General features: G+C 42.4%; 1 protein-coding gene across 1 annotated transcript in view; it reads left to right on the forward strand.

Moving 5' to 3' along the window:
• The window catches only part of LOC142311893 (alpha-N-acetylgalactosaminide alpha-2,6-sialyltransferase 2-like), a 98,184-nt gene that overhangs the window by 55,150 nt on the left and 18,886 nt on the right, over positions 1-24,148 (forward strand). Inside the window, exon 7 of the mRNA XM_075350717.1 lies at positions 10,231-10,314. Within this exon, the coding sequence (XP_075206832.1) occupies positions 10,231-10,314 (84 nt within the window). The remainder of the gene's footprint in view (positions 1-10,230; positions 10,315-24,148) is intronic.

Consider the following 24,148-nt stretch of genomic DNA (forward strand, 5'->3'; position numbering starts at 1 on the left):
CTCCCGGTCTAAGCTATGCTGCTCTGATCGGGAGAAATTAATGAGCGATCAGACTGCTGATCGTTATAGTCCCCTAGGGAGACCTAGTAATATAAAAAAAAAAGTTTTCAAAAATTAAAAAAAAATTAAAAAAACCTAAAAGTTCAAGTCACCCCCCTTTCGCCCCATTGAAAATTAAAGGGTTAAAAAAATAAAAAAAATCTACACACATTTGTTTTTTTCAGAAGATCTATCAAAATATAAAATCAATTAATCTGATCGGTAAACTACGTAGCGGGAAAAAAATTCCAAATGCCAAAATTACGTTTTTTGGTCACCACAAATTTTGCGCAAAATGCAATAACAGGTAATCAAAATGTAGCATCTGCACAAATATGATATGATTAAAACCGTCAGCTCGAGACACAACAAATGAGCCATCACTGAGCCAGAGATCCCGGAAAATGAGAACGCTATGGGTCGCGGAAAATGGCGCAAAACGTACACCACTTTTTTCGGACAAACTTCCGATTTTTTTAACCCCTCAGATAAAAGTAAACTTAACTTATTTATGTTTGGTGTCTACGAACTTCCATCGACCTGAGACATCACAGTGACACATCAGTTTTACCATACAGTGAACACTGTGAATAAAATATCTCAATACCAATAGTGGATTCGCACTTTGTTTGCAATTTTTCCGCATTTGGAATTTTTTTGCCCTTTTCCAGTATACTATATGGTAAAACTCTTGGTTTTATTTAAAAGTACAGCTCGATCCACAAAAACGAGCCCTCACATGACTATATTAACTGAAAAATATAAAAGTTACATCTCTTAAAAGAAGAATGGCGGGGGGGAAAAAACAGCGCAAAATCGGCCGATCGTGAAGAGGTTAATACGGGCATAGACAAAGAAATTCCGAATAATTCAAATGACCCAAATTTTCATGAAACATTAAATTCTTTATTATTTTATTTAAACAAACACACAAGAAAAATATTAAAAAGATGGATAATGATATAAAAATATCCTGGGTTCAACAAGTGTTAATTTTTCTTTTTTTTTAATATTGTACATGATAAATTCACAGGTTCATCACACACAATTTTTTTGAACAATTTTTTTTTGTACATATGTTTTTGTGAAGTTGGTCTCTTGCAAAAGTATTCAACCTCTAATCCGCCCGCATCAAGGTCAACTATAATATATAATTTGTGATCTATAGGAAAGTGCTAGTGCATTAGCATACAGCTAAAAAAGAATAAATAATTTGAGAGACCAAAGATACATGAGATGAATGAGGGGTTGAACAGTTTTGTTTGGGGGTGGAAATAATCTGCTTATTCCAATGAATCTATGCAGAGTTATTATCTCTAAGGCTATGTGCGCACGTTGCGTAAATACATGCACTTACGCTGCGCTTTGTAGCGCAGCGTAACTGCATGCGTCCTGCGTCCCCTGCACAGTCTATGGAGATTGTGCAGGGGCCGTGCGCACGTGGCGTCTTAGAGCGCAGCGCTTCGCCTGCTGCCCGAAGCGCTGCGTTCTAGGAAGTGACATGTCACTTCTTTCCTGCGCTTTGCCGGCAGCCCCCGCTCTGTCTATGGCAGGAGCTGCAGGCAGAGCGCATGGAATCGGCTTTCACTACGGACATTTTCTGCAGCGATTTGAAGCGCACATGTGCTCTTCAGATCGCTGCAGAAATTTCTGCAGTGAACTGTACGCAACGTGCGCACATACCCTTACATAAGAAACCCAAGATCCCCCTTAACGATCGTTTCGATCGTTTCGTCTCTTCCTCAGAAGGGAACCCTTCTTGTGACCACACCAGTGTCTATGGCTTAATGTTATGTGGCTTGTCTAGTAACACACTGGTGTAATCTAACTCCTGCAACAAGATTAAATCTTGCTCTGTTAACCCTTAATATACCTGCTTGAGAAGTATTGCTCTAAACACATCAGTGTTCATGATGTTATGTGGCCTGCCTGGTAACGTGCTGATGTGATATTATTCCTGTTAATCATATGGCAGATTGCACTTTGCTCTGTTAACTCTTAACATATAGTAGATACATAGGTATATTGGGCATTTGTTTACAGCAATTCATGTGACAACATGTTTATAGAAAAAAAATTTCTTATGCAGTTTTTATGGCTTGCCTTAGAGACAATAACTCTGCATAGATTCATTGGAATAAGCAGATTATTTCCACCCCTAAACAAAACTGTTCAACCCCTCATTCATCTCATGTATCTTTGGTCTCTCAAATTGTTTATTCATTTTTAGCTGTATGCTAATGCACTAGCACTTTCCTATAGATCACAAATTATATATTATAGTTGACCTTGATGCGGGCGGATTAGGGGTTGAATACTTTTGCAAGAGACCAACTTCACAAAAACATATGTACAAAAAAAATTTGTTCAAAAAAATTGTGTGTGATGAACCTGTGAATTTATCATGTACAATATTAAAAAAAAGAAAAATTAACACTTGTTGAACCCAGGATATTTTTATATCAATGTCCATCTTTTTAATATTTTTCTTGTGTGTTTGTCTAAATAAAATAATAAAGAATTTAATGTTTCATGAAAATTTGGGTCATTTGAATTATTCGGAATTTCTGATATTTGATGACCCTGAAAATAGTTTGATAGGTTGGGCATAGACAAAGGAAAAGAGTAAGTCATTTCCATTACGCACAACTGGTTTTCTTATTAAGTGGAACAGACTTTGTAAATTAATTACATTACTTATCCTGAATTTCAGCCTCCTGCGCTTCATTCATTCACCGCTGTGGAATCTTCAGAGCTGAAATCTTCCCTAGTTTCCCTATTCTAGTAACATTATGTATCTAGAATCAATCACACAATACTTTAGCTCAACAAAGATGTTTGATGGTGTGGTTCAGAGTCATCTTGCGACAAACTTGCTGACTGTATATAATGAACAAGCAGAAACAAACAACAATAATGATACTAAACCAGAGACATACAAAGAAGTTGAGCCCTAATGGCTCAGTAGAGTATTCCCTGCACTCCCCATACAGTTCAATGTAGGTGGCCATGTTTTCTATAGCTCAGTGGGTTAGTACTGCTGCTCTGGGGGTCCTGGGTTCAAATCCCACTAAGGACAACATCTGCAAGGAGTTTGTATGCTCTCCCTGTATCTGTGTGAGTTTCCTCTGGATTTTTCAGTTTTCTCCCACCATTCAAAGACATACTGATACAATAGACCCTTCACCAAGGAAATAAGACACCCCCAAAAGAATTACACTCAATAGACAACCACAATAATAAGGGTTGGATAATGCTGGGCTCTCACACACAGATCAGATAGCACCGCTGGCATCACTCCACTCCCGAATGTTGTGGCTGCTTTCAGTCAAAAGGGGGAGCTTACCATTATACTTGACTGCAGGAGAACACAGCTGGAATGTCCAGGGATCTGACAATGACACACCTTTGACAGGCACATCTGTGTGTGAGAGCCCATCCACTATGTGCATTTGCCAACTCTAATGTTTTGGGGCCTAAGGGGGTCTGGTGAGTTTGATTCTTTTGGGGTTGTCTGCTTTCTTTTTTGGGGACGTCTACTTTCCTTGATGAAGGGTCTACGGTATCTATCCTGATATATTCTATTTACTTTTCTAAATTGATCATAGCAGAAAATTAGCTAGCAGAGAGATGCTTTAGAGCAGACCTGGGCAAGGGGCGGCCCGCGGGCCACATCCGGCCCGCCTACTGTCTGTGACCGGCCTGCCCATTAGATCAGAGTTGGAGACGTGGTGCTTCTTTTCCTGCCGGGCGGGAACTTTTCAAATGACACACGCGCGCCGTACTGACGACATCAGGGCGCGCATGTGTCACAGAGAAAGGTGCCGGGCAGGGAACAGAGGACAGATTCCTTTGTTCCGCTGCTACACTGTGCTGAGCTTCAGGATCTGTCCTCTGTTCAATGCCCGACACCTTTCTCTGTGACACACGCGCGCCCTGATGTCGGCAGTGCGGTGCACGTGTGTCATTTGAAAAGTTCCCGCCCGGCAGGAGAAGCGGCACCATCCGGTGCCTGTACAGAGAGAAGCAGCGGCGGGGGCTCGTACAAGAACAACAGTGGCGCAGCCAGGACCCCTACAAGAACAACAGCGGCGCAGCCAGGGCCCGTACAAGGGAAGAAGCAGCTCAGCGGGGGGCCCGTACGGAGGTGCCTGAGGAGGGAGAGGTGAGTGGTCACTAATAACCTGAGGGTGGGACAATTGCGGGGGTAACTGGTATAATATTTGGGGTGTAGTGATGTAGTATATGGGAATGTAATGATGTAATTTATTACAGGTGCAGTATATAGTGATGTAATGTATTACAGGTGCAGTATATAGTGATGAAATTTATTACAGGTGCAGTGTATAGTGGTGTAATTTATTACAAGTGCAGTATATAGTGATGTAATGTATTACAGGTGCAGTATATAGTGATGAAATTTATTACAGGTGCAGTATATAGTGGTGTAATTTATTACAGGTGCAGTATATAGTGATGTAATTTATTACAGGTGTAGTATATAGTGATGTAATGTATTACAAGTGCAGTATATAGTGATGCAATTTATTACAGGTGTAGTATATAGTGATGTAATGTATTACAGGTGCAGTATATAGTGATGTAATGTATTACAGGTGCAGTATATAGTGATGTAATGTATTACAGGTGCAGTATATAGTGATGTAATTTATTACAGGTGTAGTATATAGTGATGTAGTTTATTACAGGTGCAGTATATAGTGATGTAGTTTATTACAGGTGCAGTATATAGTGATGTAATTTTTTACAGGTGTAGTATATAGTGATGTAGTTTATTACAGGTGCAGTATATAGTGATGTAATGTATTACAGGTGCAGTATATAGTGATGTAATGTATTACAGGTGTAGTATATAGTGATGTAATTTATTACAGGTGCAGTATATAGTGATGTAATGTATTACAGGTGCAGTATATAGTGATGTAATGTATTACAGGTGTAGTATATAGTGATGTAATTTATTACAGGTGTAGTATATAGTGATGTATTTTATTACAGGTGCAGTATATAGTGATGTAATGTATTACAGGTGCAGTATATAGTGATGAAATTTATTACAGGTGCAGTGTATAGTGGTGTAATTTATTACAGGTGCAGTATATAGTGATGTAATGTATTACAGGTGCAGTATATAGTGATGAAATTTATTACAGGTGCAGTATATAGTGGTGTAATTTATTACAGGTGCAGTATATAGTGATGTAATTTATTACAGGTGTAGTATATAGTGATGTAATGTATTACAAGTGCAGTATATAGTGATGCAATTTATTACAGGTGTAGTATATAGTGATGTAATGTATTACAGGTGCAGTATATAGTGATGTAATGTATTACAGGTGCAGTATATAGTGATGTAATGTATTACAGGTGCAGTATATAGTGATGTAATTTATTACAGGTGTAGTATATAGTGATGTAATTTATTACAGGTGCAGTATATAGTGATGTAGTTTATTACAGGTGCAGTATATAGTGATGTAATTTATTACAGGTGTAGTATATAGTGATGTAATGTATTACAGGTGTAGTATATAGTGATGTAATGTATTACAGGTGTAGTATATAGTGATGTAATTTATTACAGGTGTAGTATATAGTGATGTTGTTTATTACAGGTGCAGTATATAGTGATGTAATTTATTACAGGTGCAGTATATAGTGATGTTGCTTATTACAGGTGCAGAATATAGTGATGTAATGTATTACAGGTGCAGTATATAGTGATGTAGTTTATTACAGGTGCAGTATATAGTGATGTAATTTTTTACAGGTGTAGTATATAGTGATGTAGTTTATTACAGGTGCAGTATATAGTGATGTAATGTATTACAGGTGCAGTATATAGTGATGTAGTTTATTACAGGTGCAGTATATAGTGATGTAATGTATTACAGGTGCAGTATATAGTGATGTAGTTTATTACAGGTGCAGTATATAGTGATGTAGTTTGTTACAGGTGTAGTATATAGTGATGTAATGTATTACAGGTGCAGTATATAGTGATGTAATGTATTACAGGTGCAGTATATAGTGATGTAGTTTATTACAGGTGCAGTATATAGTGATGTAATTTTTTACAGGTGTAGTATATAGTGATGTAGTTTATTACAGGTGCAGTATATAGTGATGTAATGTATTACAGGTGCAGTATATAGTGATGTAATGTATTACAGGTGTAGTATATAGTGATGTAATTTATTACAGGTGCAGTATATAGTGATGTAATGTATTACAGGTGCAGTATATAGTGATGTAATGTATTACAGGTGTAGTATATAGTGATGTAATTTATTACAGGTGTAGTATATAGTGATGTATTTTATTACAGGTGCAGTATATAGTGATGTTGTTTATTACAGGTGTAGTATATAGTGATGTAATGTATTACAGGTGTAGTATATAGTGATGTAATTTATTACAGGTGTAGTATATAGTGATGTAATGTATTACAGGTGCAGTATATAGTGATGTAATGTATTACAGGTGCAGTATATAGTGATGTAGTTTATTACAGGTGCAGTATATAGTGATGTAATGTATTACAGGTGTAGTATATAGTGATGTAATTTATTACAGGTGTAGTATATAGTGATGTATTTTATTACAGGTGCAGTATATAGTGATGTTGTTTATTACAGGTGTAGTATATAGTGATGTAATGTATTACAGGTGTAGTATATAGTGATGTAATTTATTACAGGTGTAGTATATAGTGATGTAATGTATTACAGGTGCAGTATATAGTGATGTAATGTATTACAGGTGCAGTATATAGTGATGTAATGTATTACAGGTGCAGTATATAGTGATGTAGTTTATTACAGGTGCAGTATATAGTGATGTAATTTTTTACAGGTGTAGTATATAGTGATGTAGTTTATTACAGGTGCAGTATATAGTGATGTAATGTATTACAGGTGCAGTATATAGTGATGTAATGTATTACAGGTGCAGTATATAGTGATGTAATGTATTACAGGTGCAGTATATAGTGATGTAATGTATTACAGGTGCAGTATATAGTGATGTAATTTATTACAGGTGTAGTATATAGTGATGTATTTTATTACAGGTGCAGTATATAGTGATGTTGTTTATTACAGGTGTAGTATATAGTGATGTAATGTATTACAGGTGTAGTATATAGTGATGTAATTTATTACAGGTGTAGTATATAGTGATGTAATGTATTACAGGTGCAGTATATAGTGATGTAATGTATTACAGGTGTAGTATATAGTGATGTAATTTATTACAGGTGTAGTATATAGTGATGTATTTTATTACAGGTGCAGTATATAGTGATGTTGTTTATTACAGGTGTAGTATATAGTGATGTAATGTATTACAGGTGTAGTATATAGTGATGTAATTTATTACAGGTGTAGTATATAGTGATGTAATGTATTACAGGTGCAGTATATAGTGATGTAATGTATTACAGGTGCAGTATATAGTGATGTAATGTATTACAGGTGCAGTATATAGTGATGTAATGTATTACAGGTGCAGTATATAGTGATGTAATGTATTACAGGTGCAGTATATAGTGATGTAATTTTTTACAGGTGTAGTATATAGTGATGTAGTTTATTACAGGTGCAGTATATAGTGATGTAATGTATTACAGGTGCAGTATATAGTGATGTAATGTATTACAGGTGTAGTATATAGTGATGTAATTTATTACAGGTGCAGTATACAGTGATGTAATGTATTACAGGTGCAGTATATAGTGATGTAATGTATTACAGGTGTAGTATATAGTGATGTAATTTATTACAGGTGTAGTATATAGTGATGTAATTTATTACAGGTGTAGTATATAGTGATGTATTTTATTACAGGTGCAGTATATAGTGATGTTGTTTATTACAGGTGTAGTATATAGTGATGTAATGTATTACAGGTGTAGTATATAGTGATGTAATGTATTACAGGTGTAGTATATAGTGATGTAATTTATTACAGGTGCAGTATATAGTGATGTAATGTATTACAGGTGTAGTATATAGTGATGTAATTTATTACAGGTGTAGTATATAGTGATGTAGTGTATTACAGGTGTAGTATATAGTGATGTAGTTTATTACAGGTGCAGTATATAGTGATGTAGTGTATTACAGGTGCAGTATATAGTGATGTAGTGTATTACAGGTGTAGTATATAGTGATGTAGTTTATTACAGGTGTAGTATATAGTGATGTAGTTTATTACAGGTGCAGTATATAGTGATGTAGTGTATTACAGGTGCAGTATATAGTGATGTAGTGTATTACAGGTGCAGTATATAGTGATGTAGTGTATTACAGGTGCAGAATATAGTGATGTAATGTATTACAGGTGCAGTATATAGTGATGTAATGTATTACAGGTGCAGTATATAGTGATGTAATGTATTACAGGTGTAGTATATAGTGATGTAGTTTATTACAGGTGTAGTATATAGTGATGTAATGTATTACAGGTGCAGTATATAGTGATGTAGTTTATTACAGGTGTAGTATATAGTGATGTAATGTATTACAGGTGCAGTATATAGTGATGTAGTGTATTACAGGTGCAGAATATAGTGATGTAATGTATTACAGGTGCAGTATATAGTGATGTAATGTATTACAGGTGTAGTATATAGTGATGTAATGTATTACAGGTGCAGTATATAGTGATGTAGTGTATTACAGGTGCAGTATATAGTGATGTAATGTATTACAGGTGTAGTATATAGTGATGTAATGTATTACAGGTGCAGAATATAGTGATGTAATGTATTACAGGTGCAGTATATAGTGATGTAATGTATTACAGGTGTAGTATATAGTGATGTAATGTATTACAGGTGTAGTATATAGTGATGTAGTGTATTACAGGTGCAGAATATAGTGATGTAGTTTATTACAGGTGCAGTATATAGTGATGTAGTTTATTACAGGTGCAGAATATAGTGATGTAGTTTATTACAGGTGCAGAATATAGTGATGTAGTTTATTACAGGTGCAGTATATAGTGATGTAGTGTATTACAGATGCAGAATATAGTGATGTAGTTTATTACAGGTGCAGTATATAGTGATGTAGTGTATTACAGGTGCAGTATATAGTGATGTAATGTATTACAGGTGCAGAATATAGTGATGTAGTTTATTACAGGTGCAGTATATAGTGATGTTGTTTATTACAGGTGCAGAATATAGTGATGTAGTTTATTACAGGTGCAGTATATAGTGATGTTGCTTATTACAGGTGCAGAATATAGTGATGTAATGTATTACAGGTGTAGTATAATAGTGATGTAGTGTGTAGTACAGTATTGGGTAGAATTGAGTTAATTATATTAGTCCGGCCCTCTAAAAGGATTCCAAGTTCTCATGCGGCCCCATGAGAAATTTAATTGCCCACCCCTGCTTTAGAGAGTCAAGAAGTATTTTTATAGACGTATACAGTATAGGTACTATATGCAGTAGTCTCAATAATGGCTATAAATCAAGTAGCATTGAAAAATACCTATTCACAAAAGATAAATCGCCATGAATATATTAGAAAATTATATCTTTATTACTTGTATCAAATATCATAAAAGTTTTAAATCAAGAAGAGTACTTCTCTTGTTTTGTGATATTTGATACAAGTAATAACAATATAATTTTATTTTATTCTTGTTTATATATAATTTGTGAGAGGGTCTTTTTACTTTTTTACATATTTCCTGGACACTTTTTGATTTTTGTTCATCAGTATTGGTTAATATAGCCTGCTGTACATGGAAAAAGGAAATAGGATTTCAAGAAATTCATGATGGAATTCAGATTTTGGAGAGTTTTGATGATTGTCCAGAATGTGATGACATGATTATATTTGAATAAATGTTGTTTTTTTGCTCAAGAATGGATGTAATAAGACATCCCCTGAAAATAAGCCCTAACTCATCTTTCAGATCAAAAAATAATATAAGACCCTGTCTTATTTTAGGGAAAACGGTATCAGGTAAGACAGGGAACCAAGGTGCAACTCAACTACATCTAAATAGACCTCACAGAAACATATTTTTTTTATTAGGTATGAATTAAAAATGAAGAAATAGCGTAAAAAATAAAAAGGGAGAGGGTCCTGCTCCTATCAGGCATTTGCTATAACCATACTTTAACCCCCTTCTTTTTTTTATCCCTAGTCCTGTCCAATATTTCGGCAACAACCTGACAACAGAACATTTTAAGATTCTTCACCCTGACTTTATGCGTTACCTGAGAAATAGGTGAGTTCTCAACCTTCACTGGTATACTGGTTATGGATCGATAAATACAGTATTATAGCGGGTGTAATAAGTATTGAACACGTGACCAATTTTCAAAGTAAATATATTTCTAAAAGTGATATTGACATGTTTTTGTCACCAGATGTTGGTAATAACTTATTTTATGGACAGATATGATTTGATTTCTTTGCGCGTGTGGATTGGATTGGTTATGTGTGACAATGAGAAATGGAAAAATGATTGTACACGTTTACTGAACTTGATTTAATACTTTGTACAAAAGCCTTTATTGGTGATGGAGCTTCAAGAAGATTCCTGTATGGAGAAGCTAGTGGCAAGCATTGCTCAGGTGTGATGTTGGCCCATTCTACCACAAAAACACTCTTCAAATCCTGAAGGCCCCATGGGCTCCTTCTATGAACTCTGAGCTTTAGTTCCTTCCAAACATTTTCTATTGGATTCATGTCCAGTGATTAGCTGAGCCATTCTAGCAGATTCCTTTTTTTTCTCTGAAAATAATTGAGAGTTTCCTTTGATGTGTGTGTTGTCTTGCTGAAATGTCCACTCTCGTTTCATCTTCATCTTGCTGGTAGATGGCTGCTGTGTTTTACACACTTCACTTCACACTTCACGTTTGCACACTTCACTGTTGGTATAGTGGTTTTGGGTTGATTTACCTTTTGGCCTCCAAACATAGTGTGTATTATGACATCCAAAGAGATTAATTTTGTTCTCATCTGGCCAGACTATGTTCTCCCAGTATTTCACAGACTTCTCTAAATGTTGTTAAGCAAACTTTAAACACGCTTGCAAATGCTTTTTATTCAGCATTGGAGCCTTGTATGGTGAGTGTGCATACATACCATGGAGGCTAAGTGCATTACTTATTGTTTTCTTTGAAACAATTCTACCTTCTGATTCCAGGTCTTTCTGTAGGTCTCCACTGGTGGTTCTTTGCTCCTGGACAACTCTTTCGATAATTCTTTTCACTCCTCTATCTGAAATCCTCTGAGGAGCACCTGGTCGTGGACGGTATTTGGTGCAATGATGTTCTTTCAACTTCCAGAATATGACCCCAACAATGGTCTCTGGAGCCTTCAGTAGTTTAGAAATTATTCTGTAACCATTGCCATCAGTATGTTTTGCAACAATGAGGTTCTAAAGGTTTAGAGACAGCTCACTGATTTTACCCATCAGATAAAGTTTCTTGTATGACACCTTGGTAATGAGACAACTTTTTTATAGGCTATCAGTTGAACCAGCTGATATTATTTTTCAATAAGTGGAAGGATTGTTTTCTAACTTGATAGATTTCAGCTGGTGACATGACTTTCCATGGTTTTTTGCACCTCTCTTTCTTCATGTGTCCAATACTTTTTCCCTGTGTCATTCTGTGTCATTTCTCATTATTACACATAACTTAATTTATAGATATCTATGATTTAATTTTTTTGCCTGTGTGCATTGGATGGGTTGTTACCAACATCTGGTGAAAAAATCATGTCAGAAGCACCTTTAGAAACATATTTACTTAGAACATTGGTGACATGGTCAATACTTATTTTACCCACTGTATATGTAAACTTTCTGCTGTTTGCAATACACAAATGAAACAAGTTGTTTCTAAAAATTCAGCACAGAATGCAAATTTACTGACTGCTGCATTCTCAGATTTACATATTTTTAGTACTTAGTAGAACCTCTCTAGTTCCTGCTGCAGACATGATGAATAGCATTAGCCAGACAACTGCTTTTGATAACTTTCCTGAGGAACTTTAGCCCATACCTCCTGAGTAATGGCCTCCAAGTCACTAAATAGCCTTGGGTTGTTAAGTGAGTGGTCCAAAAAGGTAAGACAAAAAATAAAAGAGCTGCCTTACACTAATAGCGAAAATAATACAAAAACATGGCCAAGGTATATTACCAGAGACAAAGTTTGAAGTAGAGCTCACAAGTTATAGGAGCACCAGTGCCACTACCTGGACGTGATGGAAGGAGGAAGCTGTCACCGACTGCCCCAGATTACTGAGGAGGCAAGTAGTCAAAAACATCAAGTGACTGCAAAAGACCTGCAGAAAGTAATGTCCAACAGTCACCAACAGTTCACCAAAATTTGGTTTCAGAAGACGTCTTGGAAAATTCTGGAGCTATTGTTACAGTTGACTTGGGATTTGAAGAAGGCAGTCTCAACCAACCTATAAGGAATGGACTTAAGGGTGCTTTACACGCTGCGACATCGCTACCGATATATCGTCGGGGTCACGTCGTTAGTGACGCACATTCAGCGCCGGTAGCGACATCGCAGTGTGTGACAGAAATGAGCGACGATCAACGAGCACAAAAACGTGAAAAATCGTTGCTCGTTGACACGTCGTTCATTTCCTTAATATCGCTGCTGCCACAGGTACGATGTTGTTTGTCGTTCCTGCGGCATCACACATCGCTGTGTGTGACACCGCAGGAACGACAAACATCTCCTTACCTGCGTCCTCCGGCAATGAGGAAGGAAGCAGGTGGGCGGGATGTTACGTCCCGCTCATCTCCGCCCCTCTGCTTCTATTGGCCAGCCGCTTAGTGACGCCGCAGTGATGTCTCTATGACGCCGAACGCCCCTCCCCCTTGAAGGAGGGATTGTTCGGCGGTCACAGCGACGTCACTGTCAAGGTATGTGCATGTGACGCTGCCGTAGCGATAATGTTCGCTACAGCAGCGATCACCAAATGTCGCACGAGCGACGGGGGCGGGTAATATTGCGCACGACATCGCTAGCTATCGCTAGCGATGTCGCAGCGTGTAAAGCACTCTTAAGAATCCTCGTGAATAATGCAGAAGATGGTGTCTGGTTATATATCACATCTGCATCAGCCAGAGAGGCTCTACTGAAGACAAAAGACACTTATTATGGAGGGGAGAATGACTGTAAGACTGCAGTTGTTAGTAAAAGTTGCATTTTGTGTCAACTTTGGAGAAATCACTTGTTATATTAGTTCTGTTGAGCTATTTACATTGTTCTTGTTTGATTGGTTTATTGCAAACAGCAGAAAGTGTGCAACTTTTGCTGATAAACTGAATTTACAATGAGAGTGAATAATATATACAAGTGCATCTCAATAAATTAGAATATCATCAAAAAGTTAATTTACTTCAATAATTCAAAACAAAAAAGGAAACATATTATATAGAGTCATTACACACAGTGGGATCTATTTCAAGTGTTTATTTCTGTTAATGTTGATGATTATGACACACCCACCAGGGCCGTGGGGCACTCGGAAACGGGCCGGTTCTGTAACCCAGGCAGTGTCATTTAAAGTGAAGTGGTGGGGGATATTTACATGGGATGATAGTTCGTGACGCTACCTGTGGTACGCAGCAACATAGGTGCCTTCGCTGCTATTCAGTTTCCCCTGGGGTCGATGGTGATACAGCTGAGTTGGTATAGCTGAGCCCCAGGACTGAAGATGGGGGTTGTGGAGTAATGGCAGGGTGCAGGGTCAGAGGCGCAGGCAATAACTGGGCAACACAGGAGTGCAGTCACAAGTTGTTTAAGGCCGCTTTACACGCTGCGACATCGCTAGCCGATCCATCGTACGATCGAAATGTGGTGATCGCTGCCGTAGCGAACATTATCGCTACGACAGCGTCACACGCACATACCTGCTCTGTGACGTCGCTGTGACCGGCAAACCGCCTCCTTTCTAAGGGGGCGGCTCGTGCGGCGTTACAGCGACGTCACTAAGCAGCCACCCAATCAAAGCGGAGGGGCGGAGATGAGCGGGACGAACATCCCGCCCACCTCCTTCCTTCCTCATTGCTGGCGGGATGCAGGTAAGGTGAGGTTCCTCGTTCCTGCGGTGTCACATGTAACGATGTGTGCTGCCGCAGGAACGACGAACAACATCGTACCTGCAGCAGCAACGATATTTGGGAAGAGGGGGGTATGTCACCGATTAGCAATTTTTAACGTTTTTGTAACGATTCAAAATCACTAATAGGTGACACACGCAACAAGATCGCTAAAGCGGCCGGATGTGTGTCACGAATTCCATGACCCCAACGAGATCGCTTTAGCGATCTCGAAGCGTGTAAAGCCACCTTTACTCACAGTTTATAGTTCCAGGTTACCATGACTAGTCAGAGGCTGCCCTCGGAGTGCTGGGTCCTACTGTGATGGGCCCCAGCCGATCCCAGATAGTTTGGAGGCACAACCTGGTGCACCTTTCTATGTTCCTTCCCTGGTCATCTTCCTGCGCTGGTCTCTCTCGCCTGCCCCGCGCCTCACACACAGTGCCCTGAGCCAGTGTCCGTAGATCCTTTTGAAGGGTGTTTTTTCTGCCTTGTCCCTTGGTCCTATGTGGTCACCTTTTCAGCGGGTTATGTGCAGTGGTGTAATCGGTACTTGTAGAAACCTCAGCCTCCGGTTTACTAGCTGAGCCTGGTTGTTCTCCACAAGTCTAGGGACCGGCTCCCCGTTGCAGCCAAGTCCCCCCACACCAGTATACCGGCTGTGGATAAGAGTCCACGGGTGTATGGCGCACTTCCCGCAGCTCTAGGACTCCTCTCCTGATCCTGGGACGAGCTGCTCCAGCCCCATACCCCAGGACCTCTCTCCTCTGCATGCTCCTTCCAACTGATTAACGTTCTACAGTCTGCTCCCACTAACTAAACTTCACCTCCATACTAGCTTCAGGACTGTGCTTTCCCTAACGTGTGCAACTTGCCCTAACTACGGCCTAATGGAGTGTCGCTAAATTAAGAGTGTGTGTATGTGCAATGACTTGTGGCCTCCTCCTTACCCAGGAATGGAGTACCACACCTCTGGCTGAGGTGCAGTACCTCTGTGGCGACTGGAGCCTCAGAGGCACCACAGTTATGGCTTACAGCTAATGAAAACCCAAAAGTCATTATCTCAGAAAATTAGAATATTATATAAGACCAATTGAAAAAAAAGATCTTAAACTCAGAAATGTTGGTGCCTACTGAAAAGTCTGTACTGGAAATACACTCAATACTTGGTTGGGGCACCTTTTGCATGAATTACTACATCAATGCGACATAGCATGGAGGCGATCAGTCTGTGGCACTGCTGAGCTGTTATGGAAGCCCAGGTTGCTTTGATAGCAGCCTTCAGCTCGTCAGCATTGTTGGGTCTGATGCCTCTCATCGTCCTCTTGACAATACCCCATAGATTCTCTATGGGGTTTAGGTCAGGCGAGTTTGCTGGCCAATGAAGCACAGTGATACTGTGGTTATTAAACCAGGTATTGGTACTTTGACCTTTTGTGTCTTACCCTCCATGTGGAGTGTGTCAGTGACTGCCTTCTGGACATCTGTCAAGTCAGCAGTCTTCCCCATGATTGAATAGCCTACTGAACCCGACTAAGGGACCATTTCAAATGCTTAGGGAGCCTCTGCAGGTATTTTTTGGTAATGATTCTAATTTTCTGAGATAATAACTTTTGGGTTTTCATTGGCTGTAAGCCATAATCCTCAACATTAACAGAAATAAACACTTGAAATAGATCACTCTGTTTGTAATGATTCTATATAATATATGCGTTTCCTTTTTTATGTTGAATTACTCAAATAAATTAACATTTTTATAATATTCTAATTTATTGAGATGCACTTGTATATCTTGTCAGTGGTTGTTAGTGCCCTTGTTGGCTCTATTTCATCATTTACAGATTGTTTTTTAAGTTACTTTACATTTTCACCTTGTGGTATTGGTTGCCATTTTGGTGCCAAATTCTTAAAAATTATGCAAGCGAATCATGAACAGTCAAAAATAATATTTTTTTTCAACTTTGAACTATTTTTACGACTTTTTGGCACCAAAAGTTGTATGTTGCACAAAATAACTCAATTGCTACTTAAAATTATTATTAAACTCATTATTACTCAAAATAAGAGGAGGGGAGGGGACTGCAATGGAGTGGCACCAAAATTTCTGACTCTTTAATTGATGAATCATGTGAAAATATATGGAATCGTTAAACTCCGTCCATAAAGCAGAAAAAAGAGGTGCACACATATAAAATAGACTTAAAAAAGGAGCAAATAGAATAATGGATTATTATTTTATTAATAATAATAATAATTTTATTTATATAGCGCCAACATATTCCACAACAATTTACAATTCAAAGGGGACATATTCAGACAATAAAGACATTATGGAATAACATAATTCAACAGAAACCAAGAGGAGTGAGGCTCCTGCCCGCAACCTACAATCTGAGGAAATAAAGCCTGCTTTACATGTTACGATTTTGCATACGATATCGTATGCGATCGTAACCGCCCCCATCGTATGTGCGGCACGTTCAATTTGTTGAATGTGCCGCACAAACGATTAACCCCCGTCACACGTACTTACCCGTCCATACGACCTCGATGTGGGCGGCGAACGTCCACTTCCTGGAGTGGGAGGGACGTTCGGCGTCATATCGACGTCACGCGGCAGCCGGCCAATAGAAGCGGAGGGGCGGAGGTGAGCGGGACGTAAACATCCCACCCACCTCTTTCCTTCCGCATTGCCGTTTGGAGCCACGGGAGGCAGGTAAGATCTGTTCAATGTTCCCGTGGTGTCACACACTGCGATGTGTGCTGCCTCGGAAACATTGAACAACCCGACGTGCAATTCATCAGGATTCAACGACGTGTATGCGATGAACATTTTAACGTTCAATCGCAATCGCACATACCTGTCACACACTACAATGTACCTTACGATGCCGGATGTGCGGCACTTACGACGTGACCCCGCCGACACATCGTAAGATATATTGTAGCGTGTAAAGCGGGCTTAAGGGAAGCACAAAAGATAAATTGTAAAAAGTGCTTATGTAGCACCCACGGGGCAAGGGGTTAAACGTTTACTCGTAGCCGGGCCGGTGATGTCGGCGGGATGTCACGGGTGGCCCTGCCTGGCTTCGTGGCCCCGAGGTGTACAATAAAGGGGTGTTGGAGATGAGGGGACGGAGAGGAGGTGATAGGGGTAGTAGTTGGTGAGGATGAGGGTGATTGTCTCGTGACGCTACCTGCGGTACACGGCCAGTGAATTAGCCTCCGCTGCTGTCGCTGTCCTCCAGGGTGGACGGTCGTGCCAGCCAGGATGGTTCTTCTCCCCACAGGTGGTGCGGGCCCCAGGTAGGATGATGAGGAGAGTAGTGGCCATTGGCCGCCGAAGTGCGGGATGACAGCGCCGGCAATCAAAAGGCTGAGTCAGCTGCTGCGGTTCCAGGTGTTTTACTCACTGTCTTTAGATTGCCCGGGAGGCACCGGTCATCGCCGTGGTGGGATTCAGCCAATCCCGGTTAAGTTAGAAGTAGGCACCGGTATTTTGAAAGTGTCCTTTCTAAGAGTTGCCCTTCCAGGAGTGAGAAACTTGGGCTGAGCGTTCCGCTCCAAATCTCAGGCCCCGTGAAAGAAGAAAAAGGTGTAGTGGCGCCATAACTGAAGTCCAGACTTGACTGGCTTAGTGTCCAAGTTGCTCCTACCTCTACCCCAAGTGGAACCCGCCCCCCCAGGTGGTTGTCCTAGTGACCGGGAAAGTACCATGCTTCGTGATGGCCCCCCTCCCAGCCTTCCCTAGTCCAGTTCCCCAGTGAGAAGGCTCCTAAACTGTATGTAAAATGTAAATGTGGAAACACCAGTGATTAACCCCCTCCTTATCCGGGATGATGAATACTGCAGCTTAAATGAGCCACATTTCCCCACAGCGAATCGCAGCACTCCCGGGCTGCAATAAAATAACAATGGTATACCGCTTTTTATATGCAAGTAAACAAATAAACATTCTTCCCTTTATGGGAGGCACCATCACATTAGCGTTTCAAAACATATAACACTTACCGATGATCAGTATCATCAATGCAATAAAAACATGAACATTTGCATATGAAAACAGTTATTCTTGCTTGGCTGCTGGTGGTGCCAGAGAGCTGCTCCCAGCCCCCTGGCTCTGGGCACTCAAGGAACATCCCCGGGCAATGTGTCCAACCTTGTCACAGCGTCGGCAGATCGGCTGCCCGTTAGCATCGTACCGGTCGGGGACTTGTGGCAGCGGGTTTCTCCCAAGTCGCCGCCAGGGGAGGTCATCAGCACTGGAAGCCAGTTCAATGGATACAGGTTTCTGAGTCCCTTGCTTAGATTGCACCACTTTGGTCACAGTAGTCATACCTTTGATCAATTCCAAGATGGGTCTGCAGTTCATTGATGGAGTTCTCACCCACGGTCTGTTCCTTGGCTCCCACCAGCACTGGAGTAGCGTGCATGAACCCCAGTTGCTGAAGCATAGCTTTGCAGTGTAAATGTGGAAACACTGGTGATTAACCCCCTCCTTACCCAGGATGAATGCTACATCTTAAATGAGCTGCAGTACCCTGTGGCGACTGAAGCCTCAGGGGTGCCACACTTGTATTGTTTGGCCAGCCATCAATATAATAAATAGGGGATTCACATATCGCTGTATGAACCGGTCACCAGCCAGTATATGTACAGGTACAGAGGGCATGGAGAGTGTAAACAGATGACAAAAAGACCAGATTTTTAAGAAATTATTGTAAGGACAAAACAGAATAGTTACTGTAGATAAGTAATGTGAGGTGATAGGCCAGTCTAAAGAAATGCTTTTAAAGGGCACGGTTAAAACTGTGGGTATTAAGTAAATTGTTCTTGGTAGTGTGTTCCAGAGAATTGGCGCAGCTCGAGAGAAGTCTTGGAGACGGGAGTGGGAAGTTCGGATTATAGAGAATGTCAGTCTTAGGTCATTAGCAGAATAGAGGACACAGGTAGGGTGACAGAGGATATGTAGGACTGTGGAGAGGTTTTTTGGGGGAGAGAGAGAAGTTTATGTTGGACTCTGTATCAGATGGGCAACAAGTGCAATGACTGGCACAGGGTAGAAGCATCGGTGTAACGGTTGGAGAAGAATATGATCCTGGCTGCTGCATTCAGGATGGCTTGGAGAGGAGAGAGTTTAATAAGAGGCAGACTGATTAGTAGAGAGCTGCACGAGAAAGAATAAGAGCGACAGTAAGAGTTTTTGCAGAGTCAGCGGTAAGATAAGGTCTAATTCTAGAGATGTTTATGAGGTGAAGGCAACATGAGTGATCGAATGTAGGGAGTGAAAGAGATATCTAAGTCAAATATAACCCAAAAACAGCAGGCGTGCTACTGGGAAGTAATGGTAGAACTGTAATGAGGCGAGCAGCTCTGACTGTTTTTTGACTGAAAAGGACATGGAGACTGACATTACACAGGATGGTGCTACCACCTTGTGGACAAGTGCTGAAATTGCTCGAGGGGCGGACACTGTAAAATCTGATCCCCTCCCACAGACACTGGTTGTACAGGAAAAAAGTGTGGGAAAAAGGACACTGAGCCACTGGAGCTGTATCAGAGCAGACCTGCCTCGGACTGCCCTCATCGTTGAAGTGTGAGGGATTGCCAGAACTGCTACAGGTGCGATACTGGATTCAAGGGACCTCCGGACCGTCTCCTTCCTCCATACCAAGAGACTGTATGCTAGTCCTCTGGTGAGAGGGCTGAAGATTTCCCCATCTCTGCTCCTTGGAGTCGCCGCTGTTTACCCGGAGTCCAGGCCTGCTACGTGGGAGCCCTCCCTCCTTGTGTTTTTGACTGGTAATGTAACCCATAGGGCAAGTCAGGGACAGAATTCTTGTTTATCATTGCTGTTTTTTTTTGTGTTCTGTGCCGTGTGTCCGAAGTTAGAGACCCGGATAGCAAACTCTGATTATGTGTGCTGCTAAGCCAGCTGCGTGTGTCATTGAAATGTTTACCAGTAAAGAAATGTACCCTTGCATAAAATCTGAGCATGGGGATTTTGTTGGCGCAGATTATGGGAACTCAGCCGCGGTCTTACCCGCAGCCACTTCATCTGGCGTAGTCGGCAGGATCTGTGACCAGCAAAATCCCCTCCCGGTGGTAGCTTATAGTCAGACAGCTCCTCCGGCGTCTATTGTAAATCAAGTGGGAAAGTTTAATGGACGGAATTACCCTGTACCTGAATGGGCGGAACAACTTAGGATAGTGGGGGAAATGTATAATGTTGATCCTAAGACCCTAGCGGAAATGGCTATGCTGACATTAGAGGGGGAGGCATGGACGACGGTCAGACTGGAGACGGTTAGGGGCCAGCGTAAATTAGATGACTTGGTGCGGGTGCTAGAGAACACCTATGGGCCGACCAGATACCTGGGAACACTGCGCTACATGTTCTTCCAGCGTACACAGCTCGAGTGGGAGGACATTCCCCGATATGCGAATGCCCTCCAAGTACTGCTGGAACAAGCCTGCAAAAATGGAGAAAATCTAGCTGGTACATCCTCCCGCGACCTGGTGCTGAGGGACCAATTCGTAATAGGACTGCATTGCATTGCAGGACTTACTCCGGATAAATCCAGCCCTTACATTTGCTGAGGTTAAACAAGAAGCCATAGAATGCTACTTGCAGATCCATGTACAGTACAAATACTCTAAACATCGACACGGAGGAACTGAAGCAGATGGTGGCGGATTTACAGAAGCAGGTGCTGCAGCTCACATTAGACTAACAGGCGGATAGGCAAGTGAGACGGCAACCTAGCCGGCCTATGGGGAAGTGCTGGACATGTGGTGACCCCCGTCACAGAACAAACCGTTGCCCCCAGAACTCCTTCCAACCTGACCCGCAGCTGTTCCATCGAATGGACTCTCAAACACCCCAGCAAGCGGAGTTTCACTCGAAACAGCAGATGGAACCCCAGGCCTATCCACTAGAACCGCCAAGCCATGCCTCTCAACAGCGGGCACCTTTAAACTAGACACCCCGGCTGAGGAGGCTCACTCGACCGGGAAGACCACGGAGAAAAGGAGCCAACAAAGGAGCAAGCTTGCATCAAACAGCCCTACACTGAAAGTAATGCTAGAGGGGGTTGCCGTGCAAGGACTAATGGATACTGGATCCCAGGTGTCCACCATCTCAGAACAGTTTTACGAGAAATATCTACAACCACGGGCTGCTTATGACCCGAATACCGTCATCAAGATCAAAGCGGACAATAATCTACCCATTCCAGTAACGGGAGTAGCTTGGATGAGCACCGAAATGTGTGGACAGGACCTCGGGAAGAGGGGGATAATCATGGTCAAAGAAGGCTTCGGTTCGGACACGCCCATGATTATTGGGATGAACATCCTGAAAGACCTGGACCTGGTATTGTTTACCAAGCGGGGACCCAAGTACTGGCAGGAAGTTACCACACATGGGGCCACTCGCCGAGCATTCTGAAGAGTGGTTCGGGCCTGCAGCCTACAGCAAATGGCAGAGGAACAACGGCCCATAGCCACTATCACCGTGCCTCGCCACACTAGGATCACCTTACCGGCTGAAAAGGAGACAATCATCTCGCTACCCCTTAGCACCACAAGACCGCTTGAAGGCGTGGAGGTACTGATTGAGCTGCAAACCCCGAGGAAGGGAAAATTGAACCCATTAGTCGCTCGCACTCTGGCTGTCATGAGGAGGGGAAGGATCCCTGTCCGTCTGAGCAATACGGCTAGTGTAGGCGTCGACCTAGAAGCGGGGACACAGCTCGCCAGAGTCTACGCCCTACCTACAGAGGTGAATCCCAGGGGCCCCTTCCAGTTTTCCCCATCGACAGAGGGAGACTGGACAGTGACTGTCTCCGCCATGGCCACCGCCACAGATGACACTGAAGCTGGAAAGGAGCTGCTAGAGAAGTGTCAGCTGGATACATCCCAATACTCTAAACAGGAAGTGTCACAGGTGGAAAAACTACTACAAGAACACCAGGCGTCCTTTGCCCGGCATGACACCAACTTTGGATGCACCACCAATATCCAACACGAGATCCCTACGGGTAACGCTTCTCCTATCCGTGAGAGATACCGGCAGATACCACCCCAGCAATACCAAGAAGTGAAAAGCCTCCTGAATTCCATGCTCCATGCCGGAGTGGTACGAGAGAGCCAGAGCCCCTGGGCTGCACCGGTGGTAATAGTTAAAAAGAAAAATGGATCCCTGAGGTTCGGTGTGGACTACCGCCGCCTGAATGCTTGCACCACCCGGGACTCATACCCTTTGCCGAGGATCGAAGAATCCCTGACGGCTCTGAAGAAAGCCAAGTACTTTTCCTCCCTGGATCTGGCCAGCGGCTATTGGCAGGTACCCATGAGCGAAAAGGACAGAGAAAAGACCGCTTTCGTCATACCCATGGCCCTGTACGAGTTTGACAGGATGCCCTTCAGCCTGAACAACGCGCCGGGAACTTTCCAGAGGCTGATGGAGCGCTGCTTGGGAGACTTCAATTTCGACTTCACCCTCATCTACCTTGATGACATTGTGGTCTATTCAGCCACGTTCGAAGAACATCTACAGAAGCTGGGCCGCGTGTTCCAGAGGCTAAGGGAACATGGCCTGAAGTTGAAACCCAGCAAGTGCCGTCTTCTACAGCAGGAGATCGATTACCTGGGCCACAGGATCTCGGCCGAAGGTGTACAACCATCGCCGGAGAAAATAGCCGCTGTACGGGACTGGCCACAGCCCACAACTGTCAAGGAGGTCCGGGCTTTCCTGGGACTGGCAGGCTACTACCGTCGGTTCGTCGAGAACTTCGCCCGGCTTGCCGCACCACTGCATGACCTGCTTTGAGGGACCACCAACAGTCCCAGAGTCCGCCACATCAATTGGGGGCCAACCCAAGAAGAGTCCTTCCAAGCTCTAAAGGGTGCCTTGACGTCGTCCCCCATCCTGGCATATGCAGATTACACCCTGCCCTTTCAATTATATACTGACGCCAGCCTACAGGGTCTGGGGGCAGTACTCTCACAGGTACAAGAAGGCAAGGAACGTGTTGTAGCCTATGCCAGTAGGTCCCTACATGAAGGTGAAAAGAATCCCACCAATTACAGTTCATTCCGGCTGTAGCTGTTGGCCTTGATGTGGGCAATGACTGAGAAATTTGCCGGATATCTGACAGGGGCAGAAGTACTAGTCCTGACGGACAACAACCCGTTGGCCCACTTAGAAAATGCAAAACTTGGGGCTATGGAGCAGCGATGGATGGCTCGGCTCTCCAAGTTTAACTACAAGATTAAATATAGAGCTGGGGCTGAAAATCAGAATGCGGACAGCCTGTCCAGAAGGACATCCCCCTCACCCACTAAGGACCGGGACGAAGAGCTGGAAGGAGACGAGATGCCTGACTTCGCAAGATTAGCCCGGCAGATGATGGATTGCTGCCAGTATGCTGTGGATGAGGCTGGCACTCCAGTAGGGTCCCCACTGTCCCCACAGGAATGGTGCAGAATCCAGGACCGGAATGCTGAATGTGCCCTACTTAAACAATGGGTGAAGCAGCAGCAGAAGCCGTCCTCTGACACGCGGTCACGACTGTCCACCAGTACCCTGACCCTGCTCAGCCAATGGGATCATCTGATTCTGAGAGGAGTGCTATACCGGAGGATCTTCCTATCCCACATGCTGGAGGAGTGCCTACAGGTTGTAGTGCCGGCCCAAATGGCCCGTGAGATGGTGGGAGAAGCACACAAGAGGAACGACCACTTTGGAATAGACAAGACCTTCTGGTGGATCCAACAGTCCATCTACTGTCCAGGACTCCGCAAGCTGGTTGAAGATGTCTGCCAAGCCTGTTGCACCTGTGAGCTTTACAAGTCCGCTGAACAGTGTGCACCTGTCCAAACAGTTGAGACATCCCGGCCCCTTGAGCTGTTGATGGTGGACTGCCTGTCGATTGGGACGGCGAGTGGTGGCTACCAATACTGTCTAGTTATGGTAGACCATTTC

Source organism: Anomaloglossus baeobatrachus, chromosome 5 (assembly GCF_048569485.1).
Source record: "Anomaloglossus baeobatrachus isolate aAnoBae1 chromosome 5, aAnoBae1.hap1, whole genome shotgun sequence".
Lineage (NCBI taxonomy): Eukaryota > Metazoa > Chordata > Amphibia > Anura > Aromobatidae > Anomaloglossus > Anomaloglossus baeobatrachus.